Source organism: Takifugu flavidus, chromosome 6 (assembly GCF_003711565.1).
Source record: "Takifugu flavidus isolate HTHZ2018 chromosome 6, ASM371156v2, whole genome shotgun sequence".
NCBI classification, from domain to species: domain Eukaryota; kingdom Metazoa; phylum Chordata; class Actinopteri; order Tetraodontiformes; family Tetraodontidae; genus Takifugu; species Takifugu flavidus.
The window spans coordinates 4,339,635-4,364,953 of NC_079525.1; the positions used below are offsets into that span (position 1 = coordinate 4,339,635).

At 46.3% G+C, this 25,319-nt stretch overlaps 4 protein-coding genes across 15 annotated transcripts; 1 reads left to right on the forward strand and 3 right to left on the reverse strand.

Moving 5' to 3' along the window:
* Nucleotides 1–1,600: 1,600 nt before the first annotated feature.
* On the forward strand, nt 1,601–7,603 carry anxa5b (annexin A5b). The gene is made up of 13 exons (XM_057036891.1): nt 1,601–1,753; nt 2,000–2,043; nt 4,270–4,354; nt 4,703–4,797; nt 4,914–5,027; nt 5,108–5,198; nt 5,746–5,825; nt 5,990–6,040; nt 6,378–6,471; nt 6,556–6,651; nt 6,743–6,801; nt 6,881–7,003; nt 7,167–7,603. Exons 2-13 carry the CDS (start codon nt 2,041–2,043, stop codon nt 7,227–7,229), a joined length of 954 nt encoding a protein of 317 aa, XP_056892871.1. The 5' UTR covers nt 1,601–1,753; nt 2,000–2,040; the 3' UTR covers nt 7,230–7,603.
* Nucleotides 7,604–10,212: 2,609 nt separating this feature from the next.
* LOC130528005 (fibroblast growth factor-binding protein 1-like) lies at nt 10,213–11,426 on the reverse strand. Its single transcript, XM_057036884.1, has 2 exons — nt 11,284–11,426; nt 10,213–11,214 (listed from the first exon to the last, which is right to left on the reverse strand). Exon 2 carries the CDS (start codon nt 11,199–11,201, stop codon nt 10,551–10,553), a length of 651 nt encoding a protein of 216 aa, XP_056892864.1. The 5' UTR covers nt 11,202–11,214; nt 11,284–11,426; the 3' UTR covers nt 10,213–10,550.
* A 1,335-nt stretch (nt 11,427–12,761) lies between these two features.
* Nucleotides 12,762–13,794, reverse strand: fgfbp2b (fibroblast growth factor binding protein 2b). The gene is made up of 2 exons (XM_057036254.1): nt 12,984–13,794; nt 12,762–12,903 (listed from the first exon to the last, which is right to left on the reverse strand). Exon 1 carries the CDS (start codon nt 13,640–13,642, stop codon nt 13,001–13,003), a length of 642 nt encoding a protein of 213 aa, XP_056892234.1. The 5' UTR covers nt 13,643–13,794; the 3' UTR covers nt 12,762–12,903; nt 12,984–13,000.
* A 313-nt stretch (nt 13,795–14,107) lies between these two features.
* Nucleotides 14,108–24,953, reverse strand: prom1b (prominin 1 b). Of its 12 annotated transcripts, XM_057034479.1 has the most exons (28): nt 24,366–24,953; nt 20,965–21,026; nt 20,824–20,850; nt 20,517–20,722; nt 20,232–20,352; nt 20,071–20,134; nt 19,872–19,961; nt 19,765–19,788; nt 19,352–19,569; nt 19,195–19,269; nt 19,055–19,118; nt 18,929–18,937; nt 18,669–18,828; nt 18,429–18,581; nt 18,219–18,342; nt 17,992–18,095; nt 17,831–17,915; nt 17,611–17,757; nt 17,416–17,487; nt 17,223–17,315; nt 17,026–17,043; nt 16,853–16,906; nt 16,692–16,772; nt 16,553–16,621; nt 16,377–16,466; nt 15,912–16,027; nt 15,312–15,393; nt 14,108–15,044 (listed from the first exon to the last, which is right to left on the reverse strand). In XM_057034479.1, the coding sequence occupies exons 1-27, from the start codon at nt 24,634–24,636 to the stop codon at nt 15,330–15,332; spliced, it is 2,661 nt and encodes an 886-aa protein (XP_056890459.1). In that variant the 5' UTR covers nt 24,637–24,953; the 3' UTR covers nt 14,108–15,044; nt 15,312–15,329. The 12 variants fall into 12 exon arrangements, 11 of the variants coding, with proteins under 11 accessions (XP_056890459.1, XP_056890461.1, XP_056890462.1 ...); XR_008950830.1 differs by lacking the exon at nt 18,929–18,937 and having other exon boundaries at nt 15,312–15,774; nt 18,669–18,825; nt 19,043–19,118; nt 24,366–24,952; XM_057034481.1 differs by lacking the exon at nt 18,929–18,937.
* Nucleotides 24,954–25,319: the final 366 nt, after the last annotated feature.

Below are 25,319 nucleotides of genomic sequence, written 5' to 3' on the forward strand. Positions count from 1 at the left end.
GACTGACTGGGAAGTCAGGGTGGCTTTAAAATCAGAGTGTATCCTTGTGAGGTTACTGGTGTTTGTGGGCAGGGTAACAGTCTGCCTGCCCTGCAATGCAGAGATGACAAGTGTGAACATGGCTAAAGTGGTAAAGGAAGTGGTCCAAGAGAAGGACAGACTGAGGTCCTGGCTGTACCGTCAGAGGAAAGAAGACAGCTCAGTGTGAGCACTGGCCTCGCAAGGTCCACAACCCAGGTGGAGGCCTGCTTTCGCCTGGGATCCCAGTTTCCTTTGGGCTGGCAGGCTGTCTGTCTGTCTGTCTGGCTGGCTGGCTGGCTGGCTGTTGTCTCTTTGTTAGCATTGATTTGCTCTCATGGGTTAACCTGGTGATCCATTAACATAGCACAAACATGCCAAACATGCCAAAATGCAACAGAACCATTCATAAGAGAAAAAATGCCAATCGAATTTAAGATAAGGTTCTGTCTTCTTCCAGGATAATCTAATTTGGTGTCTATATCCAACATTCCATGCAGTGTGAAACCAACCATCAGATAATTTCAATTTGACGCATTTCAGACAAACTGAATATCCTTAAAAAATGACACAGAAAAACACAAATCAACATTAACAGAAGTCCAGAAGTCCAGATGAGTTCTCTTATGCCAAAATTTCTCTTTGACCTGGATGACTGAGAACATTCATTGATTAATCAATACGTCAAATACCTTAGATGTGTCCATTCAATGGGAATTTGGGAAGAGACAAACTGGAGTCTGATTGGTAATTTTTAACTTTAAGGTGTGAACTCTGTCAGTGTCGGCTCACTGTTGACTGTCCTTAAGAGCTACAGTACTCATTATGCTTTATCAGCAGATCAAATGATAACGTGAAAACCAGGTCAGTGTAGGTGACTGTAAATCAACTTTGAAATTCTGCAATGTTCCAAGGAGATGTAGATGTATCACATTCCATCATTTGAGCTTGATAATTTCGTTAATCATTGTTAAAAGCTTTGCTTTATTGTCACCATTTACCATCTTCTGTATTCAGATGGGTGAACTCTTTTGTCACGTTTACCCAGAGGTGTTGCCAAGCATTGAATCATGGGGAAAACAATTAATAAATGATGGATAACTTACTTTAAAACAATTAATTATGTGGGGCAGATCTGTACATCATTAAAGGAAAATTATAATTTTGTCTTGATTTGTTCAAACACAAGGTCACCAAAATATAAGCTTGAATAAACAAACAAGGATAAACAACTATGAATTAAAGAGCAACAAATAAGGGCAGACTCTGTGCTCATCAGCCTTTTAAAGCGGCGTACAACAATCATTGTGATAAGTTTATATCTGCAGAACAGAGACTAAAACCGATTGTATCCAAATCCAGTATTGGGAAACAGTGTCTTAAGCCACCACTTCAGTATGTAAAGTTCCCGAATATTACGAATTTATAACAGTTAATATTGGTCTCAAAGTACACCAACATGAACATTTAGTTCATACTCTTCGATGAACATCCTTTAAATGATCAAACCAATTCTTTCTCTTCGCGTTCATCTTTTGGAACGACGTTTCCCAGAATGCTTCAGGAAAAGGGCTGAGCTAGAGCTGGGTGGGGTTCGCACGCGCGCACCCGCACGCGCGCGATGTAGGATATTTCCGAGTGGTTCTCCACCGCCCGACCTTCTTCACTTCCCTCTCTGCCTGCCGGTTATCTCTGTCCGCTGACCGAGCTCCAGCCGACCGCTTCAACTTCACCGGTAAGTCCCGAAAACGTCTCGTTTTTCGGTTTAATTTCAAAATACAACGTTTTTGGAAGCACCAGCCAGGTGAGAGGCGGGGGTCTACCTGGAGGCAAAACGAGACACGTCGCTTCTGCTGAAAGTTGACCTCTAATTCTGCGGGATAACACCAGTTTTCTCTAAGAACAAAGCTAAAAAACAAACAACTAAACACTTGTTTCAACTTCAAGATCCTCCCTAATCCCTCTTTTTCCCCCCCAACAGACTTTGTTCTTTCCGAGAAGTCCTTTTCCAAGTCTTTCAAAATGGTAAGTGGTTTTCATTTTAGGGATTTTGAGGAGTGAAAAAACAAGACCAGACTGTCATTTAAAGTGTTTAAGCAGTCCGCCCAAAACCGTTATTTATGCAAATGTGTTGTTTTGTCTTTACCTCTGAACTCCAAGACCACGCCCACTTTCCCCCCATAATTACATAATGCAAAGTTTGATCCAAAGTGTGTTTTGGGAGCGTGATGAATGTGAAGACTTTTCCCCCCGTGGATGAAATATTACACGTCGTCTGAAGTTTACATTAAACTTAAGCCTTTGTGAATACACAGGATGTCATAGCACATCTGGAAGAGCGCCTGAGCCTCTGTGTACATTCCACTCAACAACCGTTGGATGTCAGTTACATGCAGGGGAAATATGTAGATGTCCCATTTGAATATTAGTCCAGTTTATCAAGATTGAAGAGTGTGTATGCTTGTGGAACTGAGGAGTAATTTAGGGAAGTATGGTGGATGAGTCATGTGGGCTGTATTCCATTTGGGTGGGTCTACACTGGTCTCTGCCGCCGACCTCTCTCTCTCTCTTAAAGGGGAATTAGTTCATTTTCCATTTGTCAGGGTGGAGCTGAACTCTGGAACGCAGCAACAGTCCTGGCTTTAGTTTCTTTAAAGTTTAAAGGATCTATAGATCCCAGTTATCAGTCAACTCTGCCCCAGCGTCCTCATCACACACACAAACCTGTAGATATCCCTTTATACACGCTTGTAACATTCAAGTAAAACAGGGTTAAGTTGTACTAAAGTTTAGTAATGACATGTGCAGACAAATTGGGAGCGCTGCTGCTTGGATTTATTAGATAAACTGTATTTGTAAGGGATTTAACTGTATACCAGGGCTAGGCAACGCAGTCCTACGCAGTGTTGCTGGGTTTTCTGTCTTACCAGCTACATACCGTTTTTCACCTGGGATTCCAGTTTCCTTGGTGAAAGCTGTTCCCTACCTGGTAAGACAGAAAATCTGGCCTGGCTGTGGTGCTCGTAGGACTGGTATTCATCTCCATTTTATTCAGCGCTTCTCGGTCATCCTCCACCATGATGTAAATAGCTTCATAACTCTTTTAAAACTCTTAGATATTGCAGGATTTTAGCTGTGTGCAAATACTCCATTTTTCCCCCTGCAAAACTCTAAAAGAAAAAAATAATTTTCTAAATGTGACCCCTCCCTTGATGAGTCATTCACTAAAACAAAAATGTACATCTGCATATTTGATCATGTTGATGTTTCACAATAAAAGCAGAATTAGGGCTACTGTGACTCGGGTTTTTTAGCCTTATCTTTACACACAGACAGTTGTACTACAGTCGCTTCTTACGTAATATTTGTTGATGTGATAAGTGAACTTCCCTCCAGGTGATCGTTGCAGGTGAAACCCTGACAACCGCAGGTCATAAGCACAGATAGGGGGATGAAACAGCTCTTTTATTGTGCTGAAGCGAAAGGACAGGGTGACACGGCAGGTGTGTTCCTAGAGGGTCAACATACCTGCTCCAGAAGCCCCCCCCCAAGCCTCGGGTCATGTCTGAGCCTGCTCAGGACACAGGCGTCACTCTGTAGGTTGACAACACATGTCCAACATTCCAGTGGAAGCCATCAACACTGTTACTCCAAACATCTCTGCTCCCTCTTGTCCGCCCACTGATTAGATTTCGGTCTTGTGGCGGTGACCGTGGTGATGAGGAGCTCGTGGACATTTTTCCCCTTTCAAAGTAAAAGACAGAATCCTGCTCGGTAACAGCAACTTTTTCCCTGCCCTCATTTTTTTCCCTCCTAGATTTTCAGGGAGAGAATCCCACAGACATTCCTGTGGTTTTTTTTTTTTCCCTATTTCCAAAAAAACTTTTTTTTTTTTTTTTAAGGTGTCGTGTTAGGGAGCATCTGCAATCAATCCAGCTATGTTACAACATAAAACCATCTTTTGGCTTGTTTTGGGTCAGGTTTAATCAAAATTAGACACATTTCCGCACCCTTAGATCGATGTTATTCAGAGATGTTTCTCATTTAGTTTTATTTCACCGAGGTGACCAGAAGTTAATTTAATTCTTCGTAGTAATAAATGTTTATCCAGCGTAACCCTGGTGTTTAATAGAATTTACTTGCTCTTAAACTGCACGGTTTGCGGCGACTGCTGGGAATCTGATGTCAAAAGACTTAACTTAATATTAAATTAAAGACTTAATAAATAACCGCGCTCTATCTGTTCCACAGGCCAACAGAGGCAGCGTGAAACCTTCCGGAAACTTCAATTCCAGCGCGGATGCTGAGGTCCTGCACAAGGCCATGAAAGGGCTGGGTAAGCGCCGCGTGTCTGATGTCAACACGGGGTCGTGTGACAGTTCAGAGGCATGTCGGGCTGTAGTAAAGAGGCCGTGTTGTTTACTTGAATCCTCCTTTGTTTGAACGGAGCTCCACCCAGGCAACAGTCGTCCACGAACACATGAGCAGGGCTGAAGTTGGCGTCGCCTCTGCACAACCTCCCTCGAGACTGTAATCAAGCAGTTAGTGTAGCGAGTAAAGTGATAAGCATCAAGAATCTGCTCAGATGGCGCACGCTCGTCTCGGCGTTGTGTGACTCACCCGTGGCTCGTGTACAAGCATTTGACGCTTGGATTGTCACCACGGGGCTTTTCTCTCGCCTTAGGGACGGACGAAGATGCCATCTTGCAGCTGCTGACGGCACGCAGCAATGTCCAGAGGCAGGAGATTAAAGCTGCCTACAAAACTCTGTTTGGAAAGGTTGGACTCTCCTAACAGCCATCCACAGTCTCTTTATTTAACTAGTTTTACGACATGTTCAGTAACATTTAACAGTATTACTATCATAACTCACCTGGGCTTCCGTGTTATGACAGGACCTGGTAGATAACCTGAAGTCGGAGCTCGGCGGCAAATTCGAGACCCTGATCGTTGGTTTGATGACTCCACCAATCATGTATGATGCTAAATCCCTCCGCGATGCCATCAAGGTAAAATACTGCAAGATACGAAGCACATAAATGATCACAAAAATGTTTCATCGGGCTCTTTTCCTTCTCTTGACCTGCAGGGGGCAGGTACAGACGAGAAGGTCCTGGTGGAGATCCTCGCCTCCAGGACCCCCGAGGTGGTGAACGCCATCAAGGCTGCTTACAAGAAGGGTAAAACCTTACATTTATTCCTATACACATGGAGTTTAGGTCATCCAGAACAAAATAAGCATGAAAATAACACCTGGAAATCACCAACAGCAACAGTTACTTTGCCTACACAGTTGTTGTCATATTCTAATCATTTAATTCATTTCATGGTGGGACTGTCCGTTGGCCCCTCTCCAGCTTTTGCTCATGTTAGCAGAATAACATCACGTTGCGTCACAGGCGTCTCCTTTGTCATCGAGCAGTGAAGTCAGCAGAACCACCTTTTTGTGGCTGTGAATACTGACATGACCCTGACCGTTGATGCTGAAGCATCGCATACCGGCCTGCTCTGCTGCACATTAACGCAACTAAAACACAGCTCTTACTCCCGTTTTCTGATACCTTTTTTGTAATCAGTACATTCTGACTTGAATGAACCTCAGGGCTAAGCCTGAATACACTGTGTGTATTCAAGGCATTGTACAGTTTGTGTGATTGTTATGTATTTACCTTTCAGGAGAGTAGATCCCTAAATTAACCCTGAGAACACGTGTGTCCTCTTTCTCAGAGTACGATCATGACCTGGAGGAAGATGTTTCTGGTGACACTTCAGGTCACTTCAAGAGACTTTTGGTTATTCTGCTGCAGGTAAACTTTCCTCTCCTCTCCTTTCCTTTCCTTTCCTTTCCTTCCTTTCCTTTCCTTTCCTTTCCTTTCCTTTCCTTCCTTTCCTTTCCTTTCCTTTCCTCTCCTCTCCTCTCCTCTCCTCTCCTCTCCTCTGCGGTAAATTAATTAATTTGTCTTGTTCTCAGGCCAACAGGCAGACGGGGATCCATCAGGAGAGTATTGAGGCCGATGCTCAGGTGGGATCAGCAAATAACTCTGCTCTTCAGAATCAAAGATGTCTTTGTGTGTTCTTGTTTGCGAGTGTAACCGTCACGTGTTTGAAAGCAGGATCTAAAGGCCCTCCACTGAGGCCCCTGTGTATGTGTTTTGGACAGTCGCTGTGTAATGGCTGTCATGGGTTTCTGACGCCCTCTAGTGGACAAAGATGCAAATTATCTTTGTGAACTAGTTCAATACTTTTCTCAGTTGCCCGTTTTGATCTATTATGCATTGACATTAAATGTTAATTTGTTGTTGAAAACAAGCTTGTTTTTATTTTTGGATTAAATGTCCATTGTGTCTCTGTGGTTGCAGGTCCTCTTCAAAGCCGGAGAAGAGAAGTTTGGCACTGATGAGCAAACTTTTGTCACCATCCTTGGAAACCGCAGTGCAGAGCACCTGAGGAAAGGTTTGTATGCCGGTCTCAGAGTTGCAGAGAGGACAAAACCACGTACAGGTACAGTTTGATGTAACCGGTTTGGACCTTTTTCAGTGTTTGACGCATACACGAAGATGGCTGGGTATGAGATGGAGGAGAGCATTAAGAGAGAAACATCTGGAAGTCTGGAGGACCTCCTGCTGGCCGTGGGTACGCATGGATGCCTGTTTTTTTAATCGTCAGACTTTTAATACTACTTTATGATGGCTTTTAAATTGTTGACTTTTTTCCTATTTTGAAGTGAAGTGTGCCAGGAGCGTTCCAGCTTATTTTGCTGAGACCCTGTACTACGCAATGAAGGTGAAGAGCAATTATTATTTTTTTCTGCAGCGATATTGGGTGTGAAGTTAATTGAATGTGTGAAATTGCCCCGATGCAGGGTGCAGGAACTGATGACAACACCCTGATAAGAGTGATGGTCAGCCGCAGTGAGGTGGACATGTTGGACATCAGAGCTGCATTCAGAAGGATGTTTGCCTGTTCTCTTCATTCCATGATCAAGGTACTTACAAAAACAATATACAGCACAGCAAATACAGACAGTCGCAAGTAAATACTTTTCTGTTTATTAATGTGTACTTTGAAATACACATCTGAACCAAAGCTACAGTGGGACATTGAGTTGTAATGGCAACCTTTATTTCAATTTTCAACCTATGTTACAGGGAGATACAGGTGGTGACTACAGAAAGGCCTTACTGTTGCTCTGTGGGGGCGATGATGCATAAGACAACAGCAACAATGAAAAACCAAACCAACCAAACCTGAAGTGCCTCAAAGTTAGTCCAGTTCAAAGTCGGCCAACCGCAGGAGCAAGCTCACTGGGAGTCATCAAGAATTAATGTGAAACTTTTGTGTCCAGCGGACTGATTATCTGGTCTTTTTAGCCATTGTTGCAAATGTCTCAAATGGGTTGCTAACTTCAATATTTCCTGTCCACAATATCACTCAGCTTTTGGTCGACTAACATTTTCAATGTGATTTAATATCATGTGACTCACTTGGGTCAAACCACACACGTTTTGCACTTATACTCGTGTTGCAGAAGCAATATGTGCATTAATAAACATTTCAGCTGATGAAGTACAATAAAACCCTAAAATTCTTTATTGTGTCACTACGCATGCGTATCCCTGCAGCACGTTAACCATGCACTGACCAGCTTTCGCCAATAGGGGGAGGCAGAGTCGCGTCTTTGAGCCACTCGTTTTATTTGGTAATTTAAACCACATGAATATAAGATTAAGCTTGATCTTTATTCAATACTAAAAAATCTCAGGGTCTAGACTTCACAATATATTATAATGATCCCGGTTCGGAAAATAAAATTGAAGTTATAAATAATGTAATTAAAGCGTTGACGTGGTTGAGGTTGACATTACATAGAGGACATACACTAAAGAAATACACACACTCACTGTACCCTTTGTTTTTTCCAATTATTTCTCCAATTATTAACACATTTTTTCACCAAGTTATAAATTCACCCCTCAAAACAAAATTTAATCAAAATAAAATCTGGCCTCGCTGGTATTGGATGACACTCTCGTCTCGCCCTGCTGGTCACCCTCACGGCTATTTTACTACAATTTATTTCAACAAATAGAAAGTTTTCAGACACCAAGGAATTCCCATAGAATTATAATCAGAATGATTATCACTTTTTCTTCGGGAGCATTAGCTACAGTGCTTCTCCCTCAATCAAACAAATGTTTTAAAAAGGCGGAGGGAGGAGGAAATTAGCCTAACAGCCTCTCATACAGAATTACCCAATTGCACATACACCATGGGACATTGAAGCTCAACAAAAATACGGCTCAACAAAGTAAAATAATTCTAAATTAACCGCATGCATGTGTCACATATCATTGCCGCTATAGGACGAGCACGAACTAGCATCGGCACCAACGCCAGCAACACGTGGAATGAACTTACCTATTTCAGCAAGCAAAAAGCTTTCAGACACCAACGCATTCCCAAATTCAGAATGACAACCACTGCTTCTCCCTCCATTTAAACGGATTTAGGAAGGGGAAGAAAATAAATCTTGTCCGCATAGCGCCACCTAGTGGTTGACGCCACGAAGCGTTTGACAACTGCTGAAAAGTGCAGTAAATCTGCAGTTAGGCCCTGATTATGTAATTATATGATTCATCCCCTCCACTCTCTGTCCAAAGACTAAATTTCCCTGATTATTCGCTCGCATGACAAATATTTTACTGTTGAATGATTATTAATGATCAAGAAATGCAAATAATTATCAACACTTGTTGACACATCACGTCATTAGGATTTGAGGTGATCAGAGGTTTCAGCTAAACGACAACATTTGTTTTACTTCGTGTTTTCAAGGGAGGGGGATTATTCCAGATCCCGTTTCGCTGTTATTCCCTCAGAAAAACTCTTGTTTCGGAGTTGATTGTTGCCATAGAAACGCGCAGCCAATGAGAGGGCCTGAACGGCAGGGTGTGGCGTCAGGCCACCTCGAGCCAGCAGCAGAACAATGCGTTCGACTCCTCCCACACCGAACTCCTCCCACCCTTGACTCCTCCCCCATATCTGTCGCGCGTGTTGTGGCTCTCTTGGTGGGTCATGTGTACACTTTTGAAACTTTTTTTTTTTAAATGTCCTTTTAAACATGATTTTTGAAAATATCCACCAAATCACATCCCATTATTCTGCTTTGTTATGATGAGTTTATCAAACTGCTGTTAGAGGAGCCCTGAGAGAATGACAACTGGTATTTAAATGTGCATTTAATCTGCTAATAGGGCAGCAAACGTGCAGGTAGGTTTATGTCAGGTGTGTGTGAACGGTGGGATCAGGAACTAACCACCATCGGGTGTGGCGTTTGGTTTTGTTGGAATGATCCTGGGATTGAATACAAGCATGTGAGAGTGGGGTAACTTAGATGGAAGAGATGTTATTTCTTGATCTTGAAAAGAAACTGTTGACAGAATGAGCACACACCCGCTGAAGCTCAACGTATCTCTTTGAAGACCCTGATTTGAGTTAATACTGTTTTTGCCCCAACAATATATAATTGCATGTTTCTCTTATCTCGGTATTTTGAGATAAGAGCACATCAATCATTTCAGATCAAACATATCTAAATACACCACAATTAAAAGCATAGTGACCATTTAAGAAGCCTGTTCTTGATCTTATTTACAGCAATTTTAAGCTCTTTCACTTTAGTTATCCATCTGATGGACCTCCTAAAGCCTGAAGAGACAGAAGATGGAAAAATGACTGACATGAAGCGGTGGATAGGAAGCATCTGATACAGACCTCTGGATGGTAACCTCGTTTCCAGACCCTTGGCGTTACGTCCTCCTTCCTGGAATGTGTCCTTGAGGTCAACAGATATCTTCACCAGTGCTGTTAAAGCTGCAGAGTGGTCAAATCACCCCCAGTTGGGTTTTTAAAGAGCATGAGAAGCTGCAGGGTGAAGGTGAAGAGCGTCAAGACCCAAGAAGAAAAGTGTAAAATCCACATCTGGGATTGTACTCAAGGATTAAACATTACACACAACTGGGATGGATGGATGGATGGATGGATGGATGGATGGATGGATGGATGGATAGATAGATAGATAGATAGATAGATAGATAGATAGATAGATATGGCTGATTCACGAATATCAGATTGTTTTAAATGTTCTGTTAGATGTCACATATATTTAGTCAAAACTCAAAATATGGAACAAAGTGGGCTTGTATAAAACCTTTATTGGTGATAAATACAGTACAGTGACAAGAGAAGCACATGCCAGTCTGACCTATAACTTCATAATAAAGAAATATTCAATCACAAGAGATTCAATTTCAGCATAAAAATGGTGAATTGTTCGATTGTCCAAGATTTTAAAACCTTTGCAAACATGTCCTAAAATAGACACTGCCTTGTTGCTAACACATCACATGTTCCCATCTTTTAAAAAAATAAAATAAAAACGAATGCATTGTGAACAGCACATCATTACGCTTCCTGAGCCACGTAAACATGTAAAACCTGGGGAAATTCTTCACATTTGTCTGAATGTAAAACTAGCAATCACTTTCCACCATGGAGAAAAAGAAGGCGCACAGACTGGCCCAGGAGCTGTTGCAGTGCTCCTCCGCCTTCCTCCGGGACTGAGCGGCGCAGGCGGACGGTTCTGGAGTGCTGGAGAGCGAATCCTCCCCTCCGGACTGCGCGGAGGCCACGGAGCTGCCGATGTCCAGCTTGAAGTGCGCTCCCCGGGGCGCGCCTTTGCACATGCCGGTCCTCACCAGAGCGCGGACGTCGTTGCACACTTTGCCTTGGAGCCGTTTAAACGCGCGGGACACCTGTTTCCAGAACCCTTTGGGGTTGGACTGGTACCCGGGGCAGAGCTGAGGTTTGGCGTTGTACTGGCACTGCAGCTCGGTGACGCCACCCCTGATACGCGCCTCCGGGTCCTCGCACTTCACCGATAACCTGACCGCGTCCGCGACGTCCTGCGCCATCCACGTGCACTGCATTTTTTTGTCTTGTTCTTCATCGATGAGGAACTTTCCTCGGCCGCTCGCTGAAGACTTGCCCCCGCTGCCCTGCGCTTTGCCCCGGGCTTCTCCCCCAGAGCGGTCCGCTCCTATGCGCTCACCGGAGGATGCGCAGACCTGATACCCGAGGAGGACCACCAGCACCCAGGGAGTGAAAGTTCTCAGCAGATACATGTTTTCCTTTAATCTGGAAAGATTGAGCAGAGGAATTTTGTTTGAACCGCCTTTAGTTGCACAAAGTTACGCAGCAACTCACCGCAACCTTCTGCGCAAAGTTGCTTTTGCACCGCCACGAGGACCCGCTCGTGGGTTTGGTGTTTAAATGCTATGGCACGCCCACTCTTACCGGAAGTGTACACACGCAAAGATCTCCCGGAAACCCCTTTCGTTTGGGAAGTCGCGGTGGTTTGTCTCGACTTGTCCCGAACAGAAGCGCGTAAAGAAAGCAAATACAGATTAATGGGAATCAGACGTATGGCCTTGCGTGCGCAGACACGCAGAAACGCAAACAAGCATTTGGAATGCCTTTGTGAGCCCCTGTCACGCAGGAGGTCTCGAGGGCTCCGATTTCCACCAATCAGCTGCTGACCTCAAGCGCGAGGAGACGTTCACGCGTAAACAAAAGCGCTCAAAAATCAGAAAAAGCAGCGATAACAAATGTAAATTTTATTATGTTTTGGAGTGAAACACACGTTTAATGCATTCCCCTAACATATCAAGGTGAATACATGACGATACCACCGATAAACGCCTTAATAATGTCATGACACGGAAGAATAAAATAAATACCAGCTCACTCAACAACATTGCATATACTGTAAACACTATAAGGTATTTCCGTACATCTTCTGACCACTTTTCCCTCGCAGGGGGCTAAAATGTATATAATTATACATAATTATAGCCTGGATATTTATTTTGTAAATATGCTTTGGGGTTTATGAATGATCCTGTTGGTGCGTTTGTTGAAACAAACCGCGAAGAGATGACAGAAATATGAACTCAGCTCCAGCAGCTGCAATGGTCGCTGCAGCGCCACCCTGTGGACGTTACAAATTATAAAACTGCAAGCGTGCTTCAAGTCACTGAAGAGGTTTGTCAGTAATTAACTTTATAATAATGTGAGGGTTGAATAAAGATGTAAACTTTCTGATTTTTTGTCAAGTGTCAATAGAATCAAATAAACCCAGCAAATATTTTATTATCTCCTGTGTTCCTCTCTTGCCATTCCTTTCTGACATGTATGGATGTTTAATTAATTGGAAAATTAATCTTATTTTATAATCAGCTGTTGTTAATTGGATTTTTTGTTAACAGGTTTTAATGGTCTCTGGTGTCCCAGGTGTTGTTTGCTTGTATAAAACCTGGTGTAATTGAGAAGGAAACCAATCAATGGCCCCCTACTTTGGACTGTAAGTGATTTAAATAGAGATCATGATCCATAGCATCTTGCCACACTCTGTTCCATCAACACGCCACAGCGCCGCTGCCTTCCACTCGCATAAACGCTCCTCTGTTGCCACACACGTCTGCTCTCAAGACTCAATTCATCAGCTCATACAAAGAGGTGTTTGGCTGTGCTCAGACGCCTTCTGTGACTGAGCACCATTATCTTCGTCTGCCCGTCTGTTAACGACTTCCTCGGCCACTCAGCCAGACATGTTGTTGCAGGAGGAAACAAGGGTCCCTTTGAGTGTGCGGGTGCGAGACAGAGAAACAGAAGCAACACAGGAGGAGAGGTCGCCATGCCGACTTTATTCTCTTTACCGTTGCACAAAATGGGACACTTTCAGGGTATTTTACATCACGCCACCACTCGACTCCATCGCCAAGCACTCTTTTGATGACTTAACACTGGCGACTCACAATCTGCAGCCTGAAACATTTGCAAATGATAAAGTTTAAAGTTTAGCGAAGCCGGTTTCTCCCTGCAGAGAAAGGCGCTCTCTGTCTCACCCGTCAGCAGCACTGTCTCAGTTCTGGAACCAGTTGATGATGTAGGAGCAGACGCCGTGGAGGCTCTTCCAGCAGTACTCAGTGGCCAGACGGGAGGCCGCGGAATCGGGCACCTCCGTGGGACGCGTGACGACCTTCACGGGCTTCTGGGTCGTCCTCCTGATGTGGCCGCCTTTGCCTGCCGCAGGCTTGACGGGCTTGGCCTGAGCGGGTTTACGCTGCTCCTGGACCGGTTTGGGCACCTTGACGGTCGTCCTGGGTCTGGACGTCAGGAAGGTCATCTGGGCGTCATCTGGGTATTTCCTGCACATATGTGGGCGGTAAACCTTGTGTCCCTGGCAGGCATGGCTCAGCTTCCTCATGTCCCACATAATCTGGGTGAAGTAGTGGCGAGGGTTGGCGACGTAGGCCCGGCAGAGGTTGGGTTTGCCCTGAAAGTCGCAGGAATATGACCGCCCCGGGTTCTGGCCTTGGCTCGGGCCTTTGCAGGAGACACGCAGGCGACTGGAGTCCCCGGCTGTGGACACCAGCATGGAGCAGGAGTCCTTGGCCTTGGTGCTGAAGCGGATGGGCTCGTCCCAGACGCCGACGGTGGTCTGTGCGTTTGACGCACAAACGGCGGCACAGAACAGCAGCAGCGCTCTTATCCTTGCTTCCATGGCGATGCGTGTGTGTCAGGAGAGGCAGAAGGCATCCGTGACTTTATAAGTCCGAAGCTCACAAAGACGCTATTATACAGGTGACCGGTCCTGCTTGTCCACTGGCACCGACGCAGCAGCTCCACCCCCAGACACACCACGTAAAACCACCAGAGGAACATATGGCGTGTTCAAGCTCATAAAGAGTGATGGGGGAGATGAGTGTGAGGAGGGGGAGCAGGCAGGAAGAGGGTCAATGGGTCTGTGGGAGGGAGAGTGGGAGGGGTCCAAGAAAACCCCAAAACGCTGCTTTAGATTATATAATCTCATATAGGAGGTTCTTTGACTATTCAGGGGAGAGGGGCTTAAGGAGACGAAGGAGAGTCCAGTAAAATCTAGTAAAATATTTAATTATCTGTCCACCGACTCCACCGTGCGAGTGTGTGTACTTGTGCTTGTGAGTGAATCAGGAGAAGCACAGTCAACGCTTGTTGGAGATGTTTATTCACAGATTTGCATCCTCACAGATAACTCCAGCATTATTTTGGTTTGTCAGGCCTCCGATCCTCAGAGGCTTCTGGGATATGTATTTCTCTTACCACAGCATGGCAGAGAAACAAGAAATAGATGCCACAAACCCTGCGGTCATCAAAGCTGGCCAGACAAGAAGTAGCTGAGACAAAACAATGGCCTGTATTTTATTTCCTTTACCTTATTGATTATTTGGGAACTATAAATTTTCTTTTGTTGAGAGTCAGAGAACATTTTCATGACTGAAAATGAGAAAAAATGTTCTGGACAGAACAAAAATTCTGAAATAAATTTTAAAAAAACGCCTGTTAAGTCCGCACGTTGTCTTGTCATTGTCTTGTTAATAAAAAGTATAAATGGTGGATGTTTGGCGAAAATTAGCATGCTAACATACTAAGCTATTTCTAATTCATATCGCTATTTTAGCATCGATAGTTTGACAGTAAGCAAATATATGCTTAATTCCCTTTTGCACAAACTCACCAAATTCATAACTCTCAACAAAGTGTCAAATTATTCCTTAAATACAAACAAGAATCGGAATGATGCAAGCTATATCATAAATAAAACAGAGGGGCTATACCTACAAAGAAAAATCCTATAGTACTTATAAAATATTAACAAAAATATATAAACCTTTCAAAAGTATTGAAAGTGTAAAAAAAAATTATTTGAGTCACCTTTTAAAAACTGTAAGTACAGTATGTTGTCTTTTCTACATGATAATATGAGACGCTAGAAGTCAAATGCTATGCGTTATAACTCTGTAATAACTCTGCTGGTGTTTGAGGTCCTTGTCAAATGGCGTTGAGGGACACCAGAGAGATGAGGAGACGTCCTCACGGGTGAGCTCTGACCATGAGTAAACTCTCAGTTCCAGCCCTCTTGTCCACTGTTGAAACAGAAAGGTTGAATCAATTTATTGCTCAAAATTGACTTATTTTATGAAACTCTAAAGACACCGAGACAAAGAAAAACAATGAATGTGACACGTGCATGCGTTAAAAAACCTTCAGACGCGCCCGCATTTTAGTATTGGTGGATGAAGATGAACAAAAAGTTAAAAAAAATGTGATTATCAAACAGTTTCCTGTTCTCAGAGGGTTAGTTTGTCTAATAAAGATAATGGTTGAAGGAAAAAAATATTCATAATTGGTACCTCGTCGACTTCTTTGGGTCAGCAGTTGGAGGAGCTCGGGGGCGCAGATGCCCGGGAGAAATGGGTCAGAGAATAGGGAGAGCTACACGTGCACAGACGTGTGTCACCATCATTCAGGTAGTAAAACAACGGGTAGATAATGTTTCAGTGAGTGAATCAGGTGGGAGAAAAAAACAGATCCCTCCACCGATCGAGACCAAGATCAAAGACGCGCCCGTCCCAGACTCCACGGAGATCACGCTTCACCTACATCACCCATAATGCAACACAAGAGCGAGGGCGGGAAAGGGAAGACTCCAGTTTAAACAGAGAAGGGGGAAGATGAAATGATCCGTTCCAAAAGAAGAGATGGAAATGACAAATAATAGAAATTTTATTTGCAAAGTTGGTTGTGTGGAGGAAGACCCGCAAAAGATCGACCGAGATCAAAGGTCAAAGTGCAACGAGCCATGGATAGGAAGTACTGGAGGAAGCGAGGAAAGGAGGGGAGAATCAAAGACCAGGAATGTGAATGATGGCAGAAGGAAGACAGAAAGGATCCATTAATTTGATTTCTCTCCAGGATAAAGACAGAGTGGGTCTGCGTGCGTTTGGACTCACTCCTCAAAGACGTCCTCCGTGTCCATCCTCCTGTAGTACTTGGCCAGCTTGATGGAGAAGATGATACTGGGGATGAGCAGGATGGAGCAGCCTCCCAGACCAAACCAGAAGGTGTTCTGGAAAACACGAGTGGGACAAAGACCTTCACTTGCAGCTCAACCAGGCATCGCTCATCAAAATGTGACACTTTAACAGGTCAATTCACAGAATTATTGCATCTGAACTGCTTAATGCGCAGAATCAATCTGTATCTCTGAGGCCTGATATAGAGCTGGGGTTTAAACAGAAAAGGTTAGAGCTCCCTGGGGCAGCTGCATAAACACTGAGTAACTGAGAACACACTGCCCCGATGTCTTCACCCCCCTCCCCAAACCCGCTGCCGCTCCCTCCGACTGCTAAAAAAGGGGGGTTTATGTTTCTGGTGGAATATTAAACTGAGGACGCAGGCGCGTTCTGGAGCTTTACCACTGAGTCGATGATGAAGCTGCAGGCGACGATCTCCATGCTGTCCACCATGTTGCTGATGGGTTTACACGGGGCCACCTCTCCGGACAACTGCAGGGTCCAAACACGCATGACAGCATGAATGTGCATCGAAAGCAACGCCGACTCTTGAAGCGCGCGGGGGGCGTCATACTCACGGAGTTTTTAACCCACTGTGTGTACTGTCTGAAGTATCCCACCAAGCTCTGCATGTAGCCTCTCGTTTCCTGTGCACGACAGAGGACCAATTTAGATTCAGAGACGTCTCGACGGCTGTGACTTTGCGTAGCCGCGTACCTGTTTTACCACATGGGAGGCGTTATGAGCGATCAGATACTCGGCCGCGTCGATGGCACTCAGGATGTTCGTCACCTTGACCTGAAAGGGTGAGACCGGTCATGTGGGAGTGAGCAACACACGGCGGGATGGAAGGTTCTTAAAGGTGCGCGTCTGCTCACCGGCAGGTCGCTGGACGTCCTCTGCAGCTGTTTGATGCTCTGGCTCAAGGTGCTCTGTGAACAAACGCACGCCACACAATGGGAACGCTCAACAACGCATCGGCGCCACGGTAACAACACGGCTACAGCAAACACGCACACTGACACGGCAATATGAATGGACTGCGGCTTACCCGTGCTCTGATATATTTCTGTAAACCACCCAATAAAAAAAACACAAGAAAAAAGAAGTAAAGTGTTTAATCGACCGCGAATAAGCGCCATTAAGGAACTGGTTATGAATTATTGGTGTGGAAGTGGCGGTTTAGTCTTGAGCTGTGTTTGTGTGGATGTTGGGAACCGTTTTAGCTCTGTGGAGGTCAGTAATTACCATCTCTCGCTCCATTGGAAGCACCTGGTCTCTGTGGATCTGTCTGATACTGCTGGCGTGTCCTTTCAGGGCGTTCTCCAGAGCGCCGCGAGGCTACGCACACCGTTGATACAGTATGAAAATGCGAATAAACGACACGGTGAGAAGCATTGCGAGATGGGAAAAGGCTGCTTTAGTGGCCACCTCGACTCACCAGTTGGTCGGCTTGAGCCTCCAGGTCAGCGGAGAAGGTCAGGAGGTCCACGAGAGTGACTCCTTTATTTAACTGAAAGAGCGAAAACAAGGCCGGAACGTCCAACCCAGAAGGTTTAACCTTCCAAACTGAACACGGAGAGAAAATCCCCAAAACGCCTCCCAGCTCAGGTTCAGCGGAAGAGCCCACACGTACCTCAGCCAGGTAGGAGTCGTAGTCGATATATCCGATTCCAGAGTTGGCGAAGTTGATGAGCGCGTCTCTGCCGGCCTGGTCCAGCAGCGAGATGCCCTGCAGGTCCACCTGCACGTTCTCAAACACTTTGGCCAGGTCCTTGTTGTACTGTTCCAGACACACGCTCAAATCATCAGTCTGCTGGGTCAAATGTTCACCAGCAGCAGAAAGGGAGGCTCACCACGGTTCTGTTGAGGAAGGAGTTGATGTTGAACATGGTCTCCAGCTGCAGGGCGTGATACAGGCCGCTGTTCTCGTAACAGTCGCTGGAAGGAAAACACAAGCGGTTCAGACTGCAAGGTTTTACGAGATTCCAGTTCAGACAGTCTCTTCGGGTCGCACCTGTACATGCTTCCCAGAGTCAGGTCGATGTTTGGATTCTGGAACAGCATTCCGGGAAGGAAGTTCTTCTTGGCGGGATGAACCAGGAACGGCGTGTCAATGATCTACAAACACGCACGTGTGTATTCATGAGCACAGAGTTGCTGCGTTGTCCTGTGATGGGACCCGGGCCAAAATGCATAGAGAGAAGGAAGCGGCGCATTAAGGCGCAGTTCCACATTCGGTACCTTGAACAGCTGTCGGTTAGCCAGCGGCTCGCACAACAGCTTCTCCACGTTGCCGCCGACGACAAACAGAGTGGTTACGACGCCCATCAGCACCCAGGCGAAGATGAACGAGAACCCCACCCCGCTAAAAGAGGAACAAACGCAGGAACCTCCCTCAGCTGTGAGCTAAACCACTGCCTGCTAGGCCATGCTGTAGTCACGGTAACGTACGCCATAAGCAGGTTTCCACCGGTGTTTGACAGGCAGCCTCTGGTTGTGGGCGTGGCCTGCCTGTCGTAACCACAGGTGCCGCACAGCAGTCCGAGGATGTTGAAGGCCAGGACGAGTACGACCATGCAGAGCGCCCCCACACAGCCGATCCACCTGCAAACACACACACACACACACACACACACACACAGGTGATTTGGCTGATCCAGACCACATTAGAGAGCTTGAAGGCAGACAAACCTGTAGAAATCCATCTGATCAAGCTGAGGATAGTAGGACTCCACCGTTTTCTGCTGCAGATTGAGGAAAGTGGTGAAGTTTGCCAGAGAACTTTCCACTGGGAACATCTTGGCGAAGCTGTTGATTTCTGTTCCAATTTTATCCAGCATGCTCTTGACTCCTGCGGGCAGAAGCACAATCATTCAGGAAGCGACGTGCATGAGCAAAAAAAAAAAGAAAAAGTGATAGCCACACAGGAAAAGGTCAAAAGGGGCTCTTACGAGGCAGAGCTGTGGTCGGGTCAGGCGCAGGTTTGCAGGTCGGAGGTAGGAAAAAAGTCAGAGTTTGTAAAGGCACAAATCAGCGACACTGCACACACACACACACACACACACACACTCGGGTACCTGAGACGATGTTCCTAGTCTGCTCTTTCACCAGTCTTGGTGTGTCATTGAAGGACGAGTAACCCTGGAAGAACAGATGATGACGTGTGCGGAGGAAAGATGAAGACAACGACGAAGGTGACGCTCGGACGGAAACTCACCTTCTGAACGATGTTGCTGAGGTCGGTGCCCAGGATGACGTTGACGTTGGCCAAGGCTTGATTGACATCTGCAAGCTGAGACCAACAAGGAGATGATGAATGTGGTGAAGATTACTGATCTTTTTAAAAAAATTCTCAGTCTTCAGTGAGTTGATACCCGGGAGAAATCGGCATTGGCCCCCAGCTGGGCCAGCGTGGCCCGCACGGAGCTACAAGTGTGGGACACGGCGCCGTTGGTGCAGGCGGGGTCCGACAGGGTGTTGGACAGCGAGGCTCGTTCGTCGGACAGACTGGCTTTAAGCCTCCCCGTCGCCTCCTGAAGGACCTCCAGGGCGGAGCTGACGTTCTCCAGGGCCTCCTTGGTCTCCCGCATGGCTGAAACGCAGCGCCATTCTGGTCAAACTGCTGCAAATTCACAGCTTCACCGCAACTGAACACTCCGAATAACAGCGACCACACTGACGACACACTGGCACCACGTCCACAGGTTGACTGACTCGGGGTCTGGGGCTATAGCACCGACACCAAATCACAACCACTGAAATGCACGTTCTGGATCAGGCTAATTACCTTTGATGGCATTCTCAATTTTTGCTACAATGAAGGAAATTTGAGGGCGTTAAAAGGAGATAAAAGGTTCAAAACAGTGAAAGCTAAAGGAGTTGTGCTCATGTTACCTCCTGCCATACGCAGTGCACCGTCCAGGGACGGAACCACTTCCTTTTCCAGCTGACTGTGGATCCGCCCGCCCAGCAAAGGTCCAATATCTGTTAGCAAAAGAGCAAACAGGGAGGTCTGATGACACCAGCGATAAGATGCAGTTAAACACACAAAGAGGCAGATATCAGACAAACACACGGTTCAGGTTTATCTTACTGTCGAGCTCTGACAGAACTTTGTTCTTGGCTGTGATGTACTGACCCATCAGGTAGTCGATTTGCTGCAGAGGACACACAGATCAGAAACACACAGACCACATCAGAGCATTTTTTGTCCTGTAAGTCCTGTTGGACGGTGCCTGGGACGCCCTGGCATACCGAGGGTGTGTTGTTAGCGAATGTCTTCAGGTCTCTGATATTGGTGTTGATCAACCGCCGCGTGCTCTTGACGTGCAGGCTCATGTTGTGATTGGCAGCGTAGGCGATGACGACCCCCACACTGAAAGGCAGACACGAGCAGTTAGGGGTACCAAGATCGGCCAGCAGAGGGCGCCAGAGGCCCATTTACATGCTACATGTGTGCCCACATTGAGGGCATTTTTGGGGACACGAGGGTTGAGGATGTCAAAGCCCACGTGTAAGAGATGTTTTAACGTGACTCACATGATTAGGACCGACGTGGCGATGAGCGAGGCGGTGAAGAACCCTCTTTGGCAGTCGGCGTTCTTCCTCTGTCTCTGGTGCATCTCGCCGCCGCAGTTCTCGCAGCACCGACACACGCAGAAACACGCGCCGATGATGGGCATGACGACCAGGAGCAGGACGCCGACCGTCGTGCATATGAGGAATCCCACTTCGTAGTAGACCCACTGCAGGAAAGAGGGTGAGCGCAGGGTCACTGGTGAGCGATTCTAACACATTGTTTGGTTTTTTTGATTCTTTTTCCTGTCATGTTTTATGTCAGAGTTACCTGCAGTAACAGGACCACATTTTCCGGCTGCAGGCAGGAAAAAAAAAAGAAACAAGCTCAGATTAGGAGGGGAAACCAAGGGTCAAAGGTCGCTAAAACCATCCAGCTATGATTTGATTGTAGCTCCAGAACTCCACGTACCTTCCTCCATTCTTCTATTTTGATTCCTCCCATGTTCTGCTGAATGACTTTAACGATCATGTCTGGGGGGGAGAAACCACATTTTTAATCTGCACGGGAAATCTTATCACTTTTACGACGGACAAAGATAAATCCATTTACGTGGTTGTGAGCAGAAAACACAGATTATGCTGGCAGATTTCCACTTCCGGGACTAAAAACCTGTTTATCTACACTGAAGTCGGTTTATATTTGGGTCAGACGGCCCTAAGCCTACCTGGAAGGTGACAGGTTGCTACCCAGCAGGTAAACACACACACACACACACACACACACACACACACACACACACACACACACACACAGAGACAGACAGACAAAACTGCATTTACTATTTTCTAGTCTGCTAAATTTGAATGTGTCACATCTGTGGTTGTACTGCTCCTGGCTGTTAAATGACCAGGTTAACTGGTTGACTAACTGGAAACTGTGGGAACGCGCACACCAGGTTGAGAAAAGGAAAAGCCGACTTCATCGCTGAGTGTTGCCCCCGTGCACAAGATGAAACAAACGACACTTTTTATGTCTAACTGTGGTCAGAGATCAGGTGTCCTCCATCTCATGATGGAGGACAGATAACATGGAGATCCCTTGCTTCCTCTCACACACACACACACACACACACACACACACACACAAACACAAAGTCGATGTGTGTAACTATTGTCTTATGCTCACACACCTGCTGACTTTAACCTGAGGGAGAAAAACATGTCAAGCGTCTTAAGATAAACTAGTTCTGGACTCTTCGTTTTAAAATGTCAGATTAAAATGATGAATTAAGAGTCTAATTGAACGTGCGTTCAGACAGGCTTTGAACATGTATTGATTGTTTCTTGCTGACTTTGAGTTGCAGGATTAGTCCCCCTGGAGAGGAAAGGGAACTGAGGTCCAGTGATCTGTTGTGACCGGATAATCCACTCTCCATCATCTTCCTTTCCACTCCTGTATCTTTGTTTTCTCTTGTTTTCTTAAACCCATTGGACCTGAGGAGACTCGACCCATCACGCCGGCTGAAAACACCCCTGTTTACGCCACATCGCTTGACCACACCTGAACTGCACCGGTGCCACCTGCTCTTGCTCCGCTACTTAGTTAGCATTAGCCAGAGAGGGCAGATAAGCTTGGAGGGCTTAGTTCAGTGACCCAGTATAACAGATACTTCCTCTAAATGAGGGAGGGGGGGGGGGGTAAAATGCTCTTAGATTCTGACTGAGCACCGAGCAACATGAGGGAATGTGTCAGTAGAACTATTAAACAACGTTGCTGTATAACGGGATATAGGTGTTATTATGTGCTAAGTCCACAACTGCAACCCTCTTACTGCGACGCGTAAATATAGGCTGGCACAATCCGCCACGCTGACCTGACAGATTATCGCCAGCGGGTGGACAAAGCTCACCTTACGCAACCCAACAACCATCTTTAGCTCTGCGTTCATTTAGAATAAAGACAACAACAAAAACAGTTGTCGCAGCCGTTCGAGTTCTGGTCAGGTACGGGGTAATCCTCCGGGATGGGGAGGTTTCAGATTAGATTATATGAAGCCTTAAATCATTACTTAAATAAACTAAGTTGTCGAAAATACACTAAGCGTTGCATAAAATGTGGTAATCTGCTATAAGATGACCTTAAACACAGGATGGTAGCGCATAAGTATTGCTGGATTTAATTAACTTCTTTCTGTCCTGAGGCCCAAAGTGTCCATTTTTGATACAACTACAGATTGAAGTGTTGCTAAGGTCCAACTGATAAATCTTCCTGGAAGAGTGGAGGTGCTATTGGAGCTCAGACGGAGTGAAATTTTCCATATTTTCTTCCTCGGTGTTGCACAGTGACACTGTAGGCCATGGAGGTCCTCGTCGGTGGGGGCTAAAGAAAGTTACCCAGCGATTTGAAGCAAAACAACTAAGAGGATTAAGTGGTATTGCTTTTAGTTTGTCCTAAGACGCTTCATTAGATGCACCCTTTGAGGGACATAATGCAGAAAGGAGGTGAGGCAACCCCGTCCTCAAACCCAAACGCGGCTAATTTACTACAAACACATAGAAATAAGATTACTATCAAAACTCACCCACCACCAACCCTAGAAAAAACCCAAATACCGTTGCCCTGACCCACTTTAGGGCACGTGCGCTTGCACATGTGTGTTTGTGTGTGACGCTGCCATCTGTGCCAGTGCTAGCTGCGCAATGCTAGCATCAGCCCTCTGGATGCTAATCCCCTAATCTATTCCGCATCAGAGAAATAAGACACTGCCTCCTTACTCAGGAAAAATCCCAAACCCAGCTACTTTCACACTGGGTGGGGGGAGGGGGGGTACATTGACTGTAGGGTCACTTGGAGTGATGGAGGCTGCACCCTGGAGCACTCACCTGTCCATCACACACATGGTTCATTCACAAAAATCAAGATCCCTTTTTGGATGGGACTGGCTCTTTGATCTGTTTGCATCTTTTTATGGATTAAAACACTGCGCCTTTATCTGCCCTCACATCTGAACCCGACTCCTCATCTCTCCACACGCGCTGCCTTTCCTGGAACAATCACAGGTGCGTTTTGCTCGACTGTGGTTATTTATGGCTGGAATCTGTCAGCATCATCCCCCCGCCGATCAACCTTTATCCTCTTAAATAAGGCGGCGACACGTAACCTCCAGGTCTGGAGGTTCGATGCAGAGGAGAGGCAGCGGAGTGTGATGTGACAGCCTGGTGGTCTCTATGGGGATGTGTGTGACGATGAATCATATGGCGTTAGTATGCAGGAGCAGCATATGGTGCGATGGATTAAGGTATTACACGGTGATGCAGGTGACTGAGAAAGCCTCCCTCTAATCGGTGATCTGCTAATTGATTACCCAGCCAGCAGCTCTAACCCTGGACACCAAAATGGCAGCAACTTAAACCCGGCAATCCTATTTCATTGTGTCATCCTCCGACGTGGCCACTAGCAAAGCGCTTTGAGGTGGTTGGTTGCGGGACTCGCCAATAGGTGGACTTGGTCTGCAGGGATGGTGGAGAGATGACCAGAAATCAAGTCAGGGGATCACTAACCTACATGAGCTATGGATCCGGGCAATCTGCTGATTTAAAGGCCCAACGGGCAAATATGATCAATGCCTGCTCCCATATTTAGCAATTGGCTAACAATGATGATGATTAAAGTGAATAAATTGTTGGAGACAATGAATGTAGATTCTTTTAAAATGTGACACCATCATCCCTCCACTCAACTCTCAGTATGTGATGTTGAAGAAATGACACATTTAAACATAATTACATGTAAAATGTGTAAAAAGTTGCAGGAAATACAGGGGCGATAATGGGGGACAAAGGACCACAGGTGTAGGCCCACAGTCTCACCTTTGGGGAAGGGGTTCGGCTGGACAACGTAGAGGAAAGCGTGGACTACGTGGAAGAGGAGCCCGATGGGCCCCGGCTCGTAGTAGGCGTGGGTGTCATAAACCGCCGCGGGGACAAAGCCGAAGTCCAAAGGTTCCACCGGCGGAGGGGACCGCTGTCTGCGGGGGTCCGGCTGGCCCTCAGCCGGGAGCGCACTCCTCTCGTCCTCCGGCTGCTCGCCGCTAGTGGCCCCCCAGCAGAGCAGCAGGACGAGCCACCTGGCCCACAACATGGCTCAGAAAGTCCAGTGTCGTAGGAGGAAGAAATAAAAGTCAAAGGAAGTCCCGAGGCCGTCTATGGAGAGATGGGGAGGAGAGGAGGGATGAGGGGGGGCGACACCTGTTCCTCTCGGTGATTTAGTATCCAAAAGTCCGCCGCGGTCGACCGAAGGGCGGCCTCCACCGTCACCATCAACACCCGGGGCTCTGGCAGCTCTCAGGAACCGAGTTTTGTGGCTCCAGACTCATGACGGACATCTCAGAGGACACCTTCCGATGCCTTCGCTCTCGCCGGCGGACGCCGCTTAATCTGGCGCGCGCGTCAGGACCGGGGATGCGCGCTCCCGCTTAAACTTTAGCAGGCGCGAGACCGCGCTGGCCAATCACCTGTCGAGGTCTCTCTCTCTCTTTCTCTCAACGTCTCTCTCTCTTTCTCCTTGCGGGTAAATGAAGAAAAAGAAATAAATTGTAATTCTGTTGTTTTTTTGTCATATTTCTCTGAATAGGATGCAATAATATTATTGTTGTTATAAGTTTCTTAGAGGTTTTTGGTGTGAACCAGGTGAGGGCCCTACAGCAGCAGGTGTCTCAGTGTTAATGTGAGCCAAGTTGGCCAGTTTAAGCTAAAACTCCAAAGTTCACATCCGTCTGTCTAAGTCTGGACTCTCTTCACTGATTCTTGTTCAAGTCACATCAC